Source organism: Argentina silus (assembly GCF_951799395.1).
Source record: "Argentina silus genome assembly, chromosome: 22".
Lineage (NCBI taxonomy): Eukaryota > Metazoa > Chordata > Actinopteri > Argentiniformes > Argentinidae > Argentina > Argentina silus.
In genome coordinates, this window is record NC_139676.1 from 4700438 (window position 1) to 4713683 (window position 13246).

A 13246-nucleotide genomic window follows, 5' to 3' on the forward strand; every position below is an offset into this window, starting at 1 on the left:
TTATTAAACATTTTCCAAAGGTCTGACGGTTCTGTCAAAAGAAGAGACGGACACGTTTCCTTCATTTCTCTCAGCACACGGGAGAGAGAGAGCACCAAGAGAAGACCCTGCTTCTGCGAGGCGCTGCCTCTACAACTTTATTTACAATTCACAAATAATACAACTTCTCTCAAATCTGTCACTCCCAACTCTCCCATCCCTGTTACCTTCAGTCTTTGGTTTCCAATCTGACAACATGGCGTAGAGCAACAACACTAGTCTTCGTGCAATGACTGACATTTCGGGTTCTCTTGCACCAACTGTACTCTGTCTTCTTCATTGCTACCTCGGTTCAGATGAGTGAGTGTGTAACTGTGGATGTTCCTACAAACACAAGGGTGCAGTCCTTGGTGTTGAGTAGTAATGCGATATTATATTCATAATCGTCTACTGGGTTGGTTCCAAAACACACACACACTGCTCAGAACTCTAGTCTTGTAGAGAAAGTGAGGTCATCTATGATAATATCTATGTACATGTTTTTTTTCTGTAATATGGCTTAAGAAATGACGCTCGGCCTGTCAGGACGTCGCTTTTGTAGTTGTGCGTTGGATTCATGGCGGCTGTCTTGAAGGCCATGTGAATGTTACTTTAAGTTACTAGGAGTTACTGTAGTCGTTACTGTAAGTGCTAGTAAGCTGTGAAAATTAAAAAAAATAAAATAAAAAAAACTTCTTCTGTTCAGCTAAGGCATCATCTGTAATGCCTTCGGTGTCAGTCAGCGACATACCATCTAGTCTGGTGGACTACCAGGACGGTAAAGATATACCATCTAGTCTGGTGGACTACCAGGACGGTAAACATATACCATCTAGTCTGGTGGACTACCAGGACGGTAAACATATACCATCTAGGACGATGTTTAAAGACACTGGTATATCATGCATACTGATAATGTACTGCTTTTGCACTCCAATTTTGTCACTCGCTCTGTTACTGTGTGGCAAGTGCGCGTACACCTTATCTAGTCAGTACAACTGCTTCAATCAAGTCAAATGTGGGTATTTTCACATCGAGAGATTTCTCAGTTACCCAATGGATCAAGGGAAGATATAAATTAACACAAGCCATGTCAATATCATAGATGAAAAGGCAGTTCTTTCTTTAAATACAGTTGCATAACTTGAAACAATTTCTGTGGAATTTAATTCCTGATTCAGAAACAATCCAGAACTTCGAACACGGTCCTTTCTCACTCCATGGGTAGATTGCAGTGCAGTCTAGCAAGAGAGTCCAGTAGTGTGTACAGATGCTCTTAAGGGTGAATTCTGTAAACCCCCCGAAGGGGGATAGCGAAGAGGGATGCTCACAGCACCCTCTGGTGGTAATAGCTGGTAATACAGATATATATATATATTTTTTAATTAAAGTGCCATGTCTACATATACTGGGTGATGGGGGGGGGGGGGGGGTTCTCCTATGTGTGGGAAGGGGACAGGGGGTTCCTGGTTGGTTTAGGAGGTTGGAGTAGGTAAGGGAAGGTATTGTGGTGTTTACGGGGGGTGGGGGGTGGTCCTTTCTACTTGTCCCCGTCTCTGTCGCGTAGCCTCCTCTCATGCTGCCTCTTGGTGAGGCCATACTTGAAGAACTCGTAGACGGACCAGCTGATGGCCGTGGAGGGCATCTGGTAGATCACCCTGGCCTGGACGCCCTTGAAGAACGCCGGCAACCCGCCCATCCTGTACACAGTCCGGAACGCCTCCCCCAGCCCCGAGATGTGGCGCCCCCCGCTGGCTGTGGCCGTGGCCGCCCCCACCCCCGGGGCCTCCGCTCGCACGTGGACCGCCAGCGCCTCCTGTGTGTTGAGCAGGGTCTTGCAGACGTCCAGGGGCGTGGTGGCGGCGGCAGCGAGGGCTCCTGCCAGCGCCCCGGAGACCATGTGGGAGGAGGGGTTGTACTGGCGGTGGGGGTTTAGCAGCTCCTGGAGGTACTCGTAGGTCATGAAGTGGAGCGCCTGGAAGGGCACGTTCATGGTCAACTGGGTGGTGTAGCTGCGGTAGAAGGCCACGGGGCCCTCGCGCCACCACAGGGTGCCCACACAGTCCAGCACGCCGCGGTACGGGGAGTTGTACATCTGCATTCTCTGCTTCACCACTAGGGGGAGGAAGAGAGAGGGTTAAGAACAAAAGACACTCGGGTGCCGGACAAATGTTGTAGCCAGACTGAGAAAGTGTGAAATATCTGCTCACCGTTTCTTCTGCTCCTAATGCTTAGAGACATTTACTCAAAATACAACCAAGCACATCCACTACACAGTTTTGCAGCATTACTGTACATAGGTTGTGGTTAGTGTTTTTTGGGGGGTATTTAGATGCTTAGTTAGTAGCCAAGTATGTAAGCAAAAGCTGTGTGGGGCGAATCAAACACTGCCTAACGTAAGTGAAACAAATCATGCAAGCTTGTATTTTGAGAACAATTTCCCTTTAAAACCCCTTATTTATTTATTTTTTACAAATCAGACAGGAAATCTTTTTTTTTTCTCTCTTTTTTTTTTTTTTTTTTTTATTTTTAAAGGTGAAGGGCATCACAAATGTAGCCAAAACACAGACAACAGTGAAGTGGATGCAAAGCAGATGTGGATGCGAGCAGATTTTAATGAGACATACAGTGAGAGTGTGTGTTCAACTACAAGGGCAAGGCTTGGACCGTTCCAGCCAGGGTTTGGTACAGGAGTCTGTTCTCTAATGTGGGGAAACGGGGGGGCTCGTGGACTTCGAAAGGCATGAACTTCAAAGCACTCAAACCCTGGAGTGACCCAGTGGACATACCACACACAGCTGGACCAGTGACCCAGCTGGCACACCTGGGCCAGTCCCCTGGGCTGCTATAGAAACACCAATGGGACTAGACTAGCCAGATGTACGAGAGCAGAGCGGATGTTTAATTTTGCGCAAGGCGATACGACAGTCATGGTCACATACACACAAACACACACACACACAGACAAGCTTCCCTTCCCCTAATCCTGACCTTAACGAATACAGAGAAAGTCACGAAACATCCCAGCCTTGCTCCTTATGGAAAACCCAGTCTCAGAGCTCCCCCTGCCTGTATTTGGGGACTTGCAGATGTAACGGTCATGGGAATCATTGCTATCATTGCCAAATACTGAGATGTGATAACTGCTTATAATAATGTTGTTGGGAGTCAGATGGTGCATAAATCTACAGTGTGCTCAGGCCTGGGCTGATAAAACACACGCACACACTTTACCTTCAGCTGGGTTCATGACTGCATCGTGGAGCACAGTGGCCATGCATCCCGCCATTCCTACGAGAGAGAACACAGAGACGGTGAATTACCATGAGAGAGAGACAGAGGGAGACAGAGAGACAGAGACACACACGAAGAGCCATACCTGAGACACAAACACACACACAGGTGCACACGCAGCCCAAAACAGTGCTTATTTCCTTCCGCCATACTATTACTTTGTGTGCTTTTTTTGCCTTGTTGAGTTCGGATCTCAGTGTATGTGCACTTCTGAGTGTGTGCTTCTGTGTCCTATGCCTAGTTTTCGATAACCAGGGTCGGGGTACAGTGGTATTTTTCTATTTTCAATGTATTGAAAAGTCATTGAAGATTAATGCCTGCCTCCCCCCCCCCCAATTACTGAATTTAATTCACTTCAGGAATTGAAAAGGAATTCACCCCAACCCTGGAGATAACCTGTACAGGTACTGATGGCAAACTGGGTCTCTCTGTGTGTGTGTGTGTGTGTGTGTGTGTGTGTGTGGCGAAGACAGTGCTTTTTGCTTCCACAATATCTGTATGACCCTTGATATGTTTTGGGTTCTTTGATGTAATGCTTTACTGCGAACCCAAATAAAGTATTAAAAATGTGTGTGTGTGTGTGTGTGGTCACATCTCAGTGATTCTACCGTTGGCAAAGTGGCTGTTGGCTCCGGGGTGCACCACGTCGTTGAGGGAGAACTTGAGTTTCTCGTAGCAGGCGAAGTAGAGGGCGTGGGCGGGGCCGGCCCCCACCGCCATGGCGTTAAGCCCCCTCACGGGCCGCCACAGCCCCTCCGTACGCACAATCTGACGCAACGCGTCCATCACATTACGGTAACGCGCCCCCGGCTCTGGCTGGAGGCTCTGCATTCGTGTCTGCGTGGGAGGGAGGGAGGTGGCGGAGAGAGGGAGGGAGGGAGGGAGTGGAGAGAGAGAGAGGGAGGGAGGGAGGTGGCGGAGAGGGAGGGAGGGAGCGGAGAGAGAGAGAGAGAGAGGGAGGGAGGTGAAGAGAGAGGGAGGGAGGTGGCGGAGAGAGGGAGGGAGGGTGGGAGGTGGCGAAGAGAGAGGGAGGGAGGGAGGGAGCGGAGAGAGAGAGGGAGGGAGGGACAGGGGAGTAGAGAACACATTTGTTATTTTAGATTTCTTTACCTAAGCTATTTTTTTTAGCCATTTCTTTAGCTGGCCTGTGGGACTAGTATCATAGTTGACTCCTGAAGAATGTCGACACGTCACAGCCATGGACGTCACATTGAAGACATGTTATTATCCACCTTTGTTTGTACAAAATCTCTCTTTATTTTCTCTCTCTGTTTTATGAATTTACTGTGTAGACTGCATTGTATTGCATCCGTGTATGAAATGTACAACAGAAATAAAGTATGATTTGATTTAACCACATTCTTTTCACCTTAATGTCCCAGACATCTGCATCCCTCAGTCTAGTGCCCGGCATTCCACAGGTCACTTCAGTACAGTTTGCATACATCAGGAGTCAAATATGACTTATGTTATACACCCTTGAATGCTGTATTTCTGGTCACTCACACACTCCCAGGTAACTGTTGATATCTTGAGAACTTTTACAGGCACAAAGGACTCCATAGGAGGCCTCTGACCATGGACACAGTTTCAAATGGATTCGCATCAACACATTTTCATACACGGATACAACACAATGCCCTGTACAGAAACCACAGACTATGTCTCCAGTCATTCTTAGTCAGCCAGCGCTAACAACGCCATCTCACAGTGACTCAGTGATTCACAGCCTGCTGCCTGGAGGGGAGGGGATTGTCAGGGAAACGCAATAAAAAGGCTAGATGGCGCAATCCCCAAACTTTTCAGACTGCGTCATAACGGGCTTCTCTTCCGCTCTGGCTATGGTAATGTAGGAGTGGAGGAAGGAGACTGGAGGAAGGAGAAGACTGATGGAAACTCCCGCTCCTCACTCACTTCTGGGAAAGGGCAACTGAAAGGTCTGCTGGAATGTGTAGTCCAGTGCAGCATAGAGTTTCTGTTTCATTTCTGACTAAACAGACAAACAATGAGCTAATCCACCTCGTCAACAAGTCAACTAAAAAATTTAACTTCGTTCAAGCAAATCCCCTTGCCTCAAAACCAGACTGACCATTATCATAACCCTCTCTCTGACTCTGTATTGATTGCATATCAATGTTTTGGTCCTGTGCGTCAGTTGTCTGTATGTCAGTTGTCCATGTAGAAGATGTCACTGCAGTCCTCAACCAAGGGGATAAAAGACAAGTTGTATGGTATCATACAATATGAATTATGTAATATGTGAGGCTTAAAAACAAACAGCAGTCAAAGACCCTACCCACAAGCTGAGTATGTCCTACCTCTCTAATATAACTTTTCACATACAGCAGACTAATCTCTACAGAATCAAGGGAATTGCTCTTTATTTTCATGTGTTCAATCACATGTGGCACTATCTACCCCATCACAGGTCCCATGTTGGACACACACACACACACACACACACCCCTTTAGTTCATTTATAACACCACAGAGTGTGTGTAGTCTGGAGCCTACGAGGAGGCCAGACTAGGCCTATAAAAAGGTCAAGGTCCATACAGTTTAGCCCCGCCACCCCCTCCATGAAATGTAAACTCCATGATTGCATAACTTTCAATTTGCCATTAGGACTCCCACGAATTGCATATGCTCCCATCTTACCGTCAACATCTCCCCCGGACACAAAATGAGTCGCTTACCTCTAGAGGCTTGCTGATGTTAGCTGTCTGCAGTAGCGATTTATTTAGATGTAATAAAGAACGCAATTTTCACCTTCATTCTGAGCCCCACCTACCCAAACTTGTGATTTGTCAGTAGAGGTGTCTGTCTCTAGAAGACCCTCCCCAGGAGACTTTTTGTCCTGCCCTCCCATAGAACAACTGTCTGTAAAATCAGCTTCAGGTCTCCTTATTGAAAACAAGCGCCCAAAGAAGTGTCGCCAAGATGCCAGCGGAGTGAACTGGCTTCCTTGCTTGTATGCAAACATTTTAAATATATATACTCAAAAAAATATTTGTAATTAAGCATATAAAAGAACGTAATAAATTGCCTTGGAAAGTCATCAGTGAAAGCAGAGGGGCATCCATCAAGCCACTGCTATGACAAAGACATCCTTGGTGTTTCTCAAGATGGCTCTAGGAACCACCCTGCTTCCTGCCACCATAGCCAAGCATCTTATTTCTTACAAACTTGTCATGACAGTTGACAAACAGTTCTGAAACATCGGTGCTCGCTCCTCTACACCTAAAGGAGCGACCCATGAAATGAGTGGCCAGGAGAAATCAATACCATAGTCAATCAAAAACATTGCTGGGGGAACTATGTACTTTCAAACACCATCGCTCCACGATCCCTACGGATTTTCCAAGGCCATTAGGTACAGTGAAATGTCATGTGTAGCTCATTTACAAAAAAATAAACTCTTGATTCAGCGCAACAGGTTAAGTGTGATCTCCCCCCCCCCCCCCCCCAACAATAACCTAAAAGGAGGGAAGCACAATTCTAACTCTCGTCCTCTCCCTCTTTCTCTTTCTCTGCCTTTGGGGGCCCAGCCTGCCCGCTGCCTGGCAGCCCATGCAACAGTGAGTCATCTGAGGGACAGAGTGGTTATTGAGAGACTGACAACACAATGGTCATTTGTGACTCTCCTCGCCCGAATTAAAAACAGCATTCGGCCTTGTCCAGGGAGGAATGTAATGATTGTCTTTCCCCCGTTACAGCAAGCTGTACATAGCGAAGAAGTCGTGGTCGTTCAACTGCTTATTTACTTATTATTCGTCTCATTAATTATTAATAGTCTTTGAATTGATAGTGGGTTTGTAAATCATCCATCAACACGCACCAATCTAGGACGGCACCGTGTTGGCACCAAGTCTTGGCACAGTGTCGGCTAAGAATCTTTCTTGAAGTATTTTTGGCAGCACAGGTACTCTTTAAGTAGTACTGTCATTTTATAATACTTTCTATTGTTACTACATATAAGTAGTATTTTAGTAGAAGCACTTTCCTCTAGTTATGCAACTTAAAATGCCAGGTCACAAAGTGCTTATCTTCATTGGCTGGATAAGGAGAGGCAGGTGTTTTATAAGCCCGGAAGAGATCTTGAAATGTACAAGTGATGAGGAACTGTTCCTACAATTGAAACACCACACCCCTCTGCAATGAGGAAGTGGTCATCACCTTTCAACAGCAGGAAGTTGAGTAAGGAAAACAAAGCCAAATCTCAACTGAGGAAGTTGCTGACAGAAATCACCACCACCATAACAATTCCACTGAATTCCTTTTGATAGACTCGAGTCAGTTGTCCTTGTTGGCGGGGTTATTTTGATTTTGAAACATGACAATGTCTCTTGACTCCATAGAACTTAGAGGAGATGCAGAGATGCTATCCGGCTAAACTAGGGTGACCACATTTTCAAACCCCCCAAACTGGGACCCTTAAGTGTACCGCACGTCCATGCGCTTAGGCGCGCACCATAGGCGTTTTCGTCAGGATGGGGGACAACTATTTCAGCGCTTAGCACACCTAGCGACTGCACCTTTCAACACCACGGACTGCGCCTCAGCAAACGAAAAACTATTTTGGTCTCCAAAAATCCACCAAAACATAGTTTCTTTGAAAACTGTATAATAACACTAGTAAAACACAAAAACACAAGGATTGCACTGGTGTAATATAACATTTATTGATTGTCGGATACCTTTCAAAAACAAAACATGAAGGTATTTGTCAGTGTGCACAAGCGCAGGCTGCCGGCTAAACAGGGATTGTAGCGACCCTGTAAAGATGGGACTTCTGGTTTCGCGGGGGTCTGCCTGTCAATCACCCGGCTCTCTGCCAACCACAGGAATGCATAGAATGTTGGTCATCGTGCGTGCTTGTGGTTGGTGGAGCTGTGGGGGGGGGGGGGGGGATGGCCCTGTTTGTTACCGTATTCACCGTGCTGTGTGTTATTCCGCTCCCATGGGCCTGGATGACAATTGTTGCTTTGCCACGCAGTTGTTTTGTTTGGTGCAGTTTTGATGGTTTATTAAAATTCGTGCATTCAACTTTCGCCTCAGACTCATGTGTAAACATTACTGTATTATTATTGTTATTATTTTCATTGTGGTGAAAACCGGGACAATTTGGTAGTGAATGTTGAAAACCGGGACATTTTTGTGTTTTACAGATATTTTGTCGGGACTCGGGACACCCAGCTTGAAACCGGGACAATTCCGGACAAACCGGGACGTCTGGTCACCCTAGGCTAAACCTGCTAGGTCTGCTACTCCGCCCACAGTAACTATTTAGGACCCAGTCCTTAAGATCAGCCTAGGGTGGAGTATAGGCAAAGTATAGGGTGTAAGTGTGAAATGCTATAAGGTCATATTATACAGCAGGAGTTCAACCTCTAATCTGACTCAAGGTCCTGTGGGGTCAGCAGCAAGATTGAGGGCAGAGAACAGGTGTCAAATCTTGTTCAATCTCACAAGGCTCGGTTCAGAGGCCAGGTAGTACATTTAGAACCTAGCAATCTAGAAATGGTTGCCTGTTCACCCCCAATTGTCAAACTTTTCATAATGCAGACATGTCATATTGTCAGCTGCATATATAACTGAAAAAGGTATTTTGCCCTCAGCTGGCTGCAGAAACCTGAAACAGAAACTTTCTGTTTCCTGAAACAGAAACTAAAACTTGAATCCAAGACTTTGTGATCCACATTTACAGTCCATACTACAACGTTTAGGAGTTGTATGTGATTGTGAAACATAACCCTAAACGTGATTATGCAACACATTTCTGACTAGCTGATACGCACTTCATGGACAGTTCCATGTGTGTATTCAAAACATCGACCAATTCAACTGGGTTGCCCGCTTTTTTACTAACGTTAGCTACTTCAGTCCTTGTAGTTCTCAGAGAAGCTTTAAGCCTTATAAATACTGAAGCTTCATCGTGCATTCAGCTAAATACATGGAAGTTGGAGGCATATTTCCCGCTTTAAATTAGGAACATTATGCTTCTCCATCCTTATTCCCATCATGTGACGTAATGAACCACAAGTTAGATTCATGTTATTCGCAACGGTAGCTAGAGTGAGTTTAAGACGGATATTTATTGGTGTAAATGCTATTGTTAAATACCAAAATATATATCACGGTCAGCCAACAGTTTAAATGTGATTTCCCAGAAATCGTCCAAACTAGTAGGCAGGTCAAACCAGTTAACTAACTAGCCAACACATGTAGCTTGCTAATGGACAAACTTTAGTAGAGGGACCTCATTTCAAACCGAAACATCAACCATGTTCGCTGTCAAAACCTGCTGACTACTGATACATAACAGGCGTTCAGTATCAATCATTCAAGTCATTGAGGACAAACATGTGTCCTTCTCCACGCGTTAGCTGGATACTAGCAAGCTAACGGACCTAGTAGTGAAGGCTTGCGGCTGGGCCTACACAATTTATGTAATCAACCGCTGCAATATTGGATTACACGATTAGCTAACATCAACTGATACATCACACTGCCTGGCTACAGCAACAACAGCTCAGTTGGGTCCCATTACTGACACTGACTGTTCCCAGATCATGTTGATTTGGGTGTCAAGAATCGGTGTTCTGTTACGTACGCACTGGAATGATCGTTCATTCAGTGGCTGTACAGCTGCGCGGTAGTGGTTGTACTATCTAGCCAAGCTAACCAACCTACTTTACCTTGACACAGTCGATAGGGTACATGAGGCAATGTTCCATGATTCCAGCCACGGCCCCAGCTAACATGTGTGTACTGGTAGCGACACCCTGGGGGAGTCCCTCATAGTCTATTTCGGGCTCGGCAGTCGTGGGCTCAGGGGCTGTTCGATGCAACACCGGAGCAAAGTCCTGTTCTCCGCCCATCCTTGGCGAAAGACCCCCAACAAATCCCTCCGTAGCGTCCAAAATCCTGCCGCCGAGCCATCGGATGTCTGCCTCAGCTGCGGCGCCAGTGACCCCGCCGTCGGCGCCTTGGGTGTCCACGGACATTCTCCTTCTGGACACGAAACCATCCGCCTCCATTCAAAGACGAGCTGGCAAGTCTTATTTTGCGTGGATAGTCGTTCCCCCGAACTTCCCCTTCCAAACTTTCGCCGCCAGCGTTGAAAAGACTTGCGAGCTCCGCAGTTCGACGCGGTGAGGACGGGGGTAATCTAAACCACAAGGGAAGAGGGAGGGGCTGTGTCGTTGAGAAACGCCGGAAACGGTTAGGTGATTCGACATTGAAACTGTCAATCATCGGGAAATACGCCACAACACCAAGCTATTGGCTGAATGACTATGTCAATTATTCCCAAACAAGGCGGGAATTACCTCCTTGACAAAATGGGAGGGCAGCAGGGACAATTTTGTAAACTCACTTTTTCGTAACTACGGCTGTCACGTGGTGTACCGTAACCCTGCTTGGCACGAATGTGGGGATTTAGCTCATCGGCATGCATGGGTCAGGTTCGGTACCTTCAGATCACTGTCCAGGGTCGGGTAACGTGAGGGAGGGAATCACGACGAAGGTCAACTTGAGGACGTTCACTAACAGTCAGCGCTGCAGAGACTATTTTGAGAGCGCTCCTTCCCTGCTCGATGTCTTCATTCATGTGTGTGCCCAACAACCCCATTTGGTTCAATCAGTGGCAGGTTGCTCTGTGGGTCATTCAAGTCATGCAGTCTCACTTTTACTTATTTCTTTTCAGATAGTGAATAACATCTTCATACGAAAGTATTAAAGTCTTCTGTAGCTCAGTTGGTAGAGCATGGCGCTAACAACGCTTAGGTTGTGGGTTTGATTCCTGCTGGGACCATATATACTGAAATGTATGCACTCACTGCAATGTAAGTCGCTTTGGATAAAAGCGTCAGCTAAATGGCATATATTATTATATTATATTATAAGTAGCCCACATAAATAAAACCTGTTTTAAATTTGGGAACTCAAATGTCCTAAAAAAATATCAAAGTTATCCTAACTTTTGATGCTACTACCGAAACACCCATATAAGTTTTCTATCTCTGTGCCAAACACACTCTGGTTAAAGCTGCATAAGCCATACTCTCAAGAATGTGGCCAGGAAATGAATGGTAGCATCCCTTAACATTATGACAAAATGTTGATTGATCTTTCTTACAGCATTTTTCATTAATACCGAGACCCTTATTTGGTCATAAAATGTGATGTGTGTCCACATGCTGTGACCACATTCTATGAGATCTGATAGCAGTGGATGTGTGGACACTGGAAGCTGCATTCCAACTGAATCTCACCAAAATGCAAACACAATTGAGTATACTGTGTAACTAGGGAGTTTTTCAGGGCCAAAAAGTCAAGCCAATCTTCAGATTTAAATCCAAATGAACATGCATTTCATTTCCTGATGCTAAGATTTGAGGCAAAAATTCCTTAAAACAAACAACAACTGAAGATGACTGCAGTGCAGGCCTGGCAGAGCATCACCAGAGAAGATACCCATTGGGTCGCAGACTTCAGGCAGTTATTGCATGCAGGATTGTCGACCAAATACGAAACATGAGTGATTCATTTGGACATGATATGAATCTGCCCTATTACTTTTGGTGCCTTGAAATAAAGCGACGATCTATAAAAAGCGTTGTCATTTCTAAATGGTTTTCCAAACCTTTGGATTATAGAGAAGAAAAAGAAGAAAACATGATACACTGTGCCATTACTAACGTGGGGCACAAAATATGTTCAGTTGATGGTTGTTATGTGGTGATTATTCGAAGAGAATTCATAAGACATATTATTGAGGATTTCGTAACCGTCATGTTGTCACCGCCATGTTTACAAGCCATGCAGTGAGAATTGCACTTCATTGCCCAATTTGACACTGCACAGATACACTGGCCCCGCCTGTCCTCGCCTGAATTCTAGTCTGATTCAATTTTGTTGTCTTGTCACACATGCCCTCTGGCATCGTCGCCCCGCTTGCTTTCCCTATGACTTCATATCCCAGAGTCTACCTTTAGTTTGTAATAATAATAAAGTGTAATGGTAATTGTAATGTTTGTATCTGGGTAGAAGACAAACTGGACTCAGTGTTGAACTTTATAAACATAGTTCTTTATCCACCGTGCGTCTCCTTGCCGTTCTGCTATTGCAGAAGAGAGAAACCGCTTATTTATTTCCTTCACCGTCTGCACCCCATAATTCCCTGGGCCCTTAAAGGTGCACACACGTTTATGCCACGTCATTGTTTTGATCATTCGTCTTATAGAAATAAATAATGCAAGTTGTTCCATCACTTTGTAGAGGTATGATTGAATTTGTGTTCATTAAAAAGCATCACCAAAAACCTCATTACCTTCACCTCCACGGTCTAGAGGATCAAATATAATTTATAAGCAAATGTCATGCTATGTAAAAGAGTTATAGGATATTTTGGTGAGCACCAGTTCTTGATCTGTTAAAACATGTATGAATTATTTGTGTGTATGAATTTGCATGTACAATACTTTAAATGATTCCTGAGTTCTCTTGTTGGCCTCACAATGACTAAACTCATCTTTTATACAGAATATCCTTTGTTAAATTGTGGTTGCATTGAAGTGGGACCTTGTATTGTGTTGTGTACATTGTCTTATAATATGTCATAATATGTCATTAATATCCCGTCTTATTTGGGTGATAAACAATGATTTGAGTCGGTTTAGTTGTCCTTGCACTTACAGATCATTTGCAATCAATGTGCAATCAATGTGGCTCAGTCCTCCTACAAGACTAATCATCAGTAGCTGATAGTGAAGACACTTGTCCAGTGATTTGTTCTGATCTTCTATGCAGACTGAATCCATACATAGTTGTGCATTTAACCACATGTTGCTATGATAATCAATATAACCATGTTTCACACATTGCTGTCACAACCCTAACCATGAGGTCACTGTTATAACAACGTCTGTTA

The 13246-nt window shown here is 45.1% G+C and overlaps 1 protein-coding gene across 1 annotated transcript; it reads right to left on the reverse strand.

Annotated features, from left to right (window-relative positions):
* Positions 1-10473, reverse strand: LOC310821692 (mitoferrin-2-like). Its single transcript, XM_083693838.1, has 4 exons — positions 10011-10473; positions 3921-4149; positions 3253-3309; positions 1-2133 (listed from the first exon to the last, which is right to left on the reverse strand). Exons 1-4 carry the CDS (start codon positions 10350-10352, stop codon positions 1559-1561), a joined length of 1203 nt encoding a protein of 400 aa, XP_083549964.1. The 5' UTR covers positions 10353-10473; the 3' UTR covers positions 1-1558.
* Positions 10474-13246: the final 2773 nt, after the last annotated feature.

What these genes read in the sequence shown, in the direction of transcription:
- LOC310821692 (XM_083693838.1), bottom strand. Translation starts at nt 10,352, where the DNA reads ATGGAGGCGGATGGTTTCGTGTCCAGAAGGAGAATGTCCGTGGACACC. An exon ending in CAACAGCCACTTTGCCAACG is followed by an intron (nt 3,310 to 3,920) that starts GTAGAATCACTG and finishes TCTCTCTCGTAG; the next exon opens with GAATGGCGGGATGCATGGCC. An exon ending in AGTCATGAACCCAGCTGAAG is followed by an intron (nt 2,134 to 3,252) that starts GTAAAGTGTGTG and finishes TCCTCCCCCTAG; the next exon opens with TGGTGAAGCAGAGAATGCAG.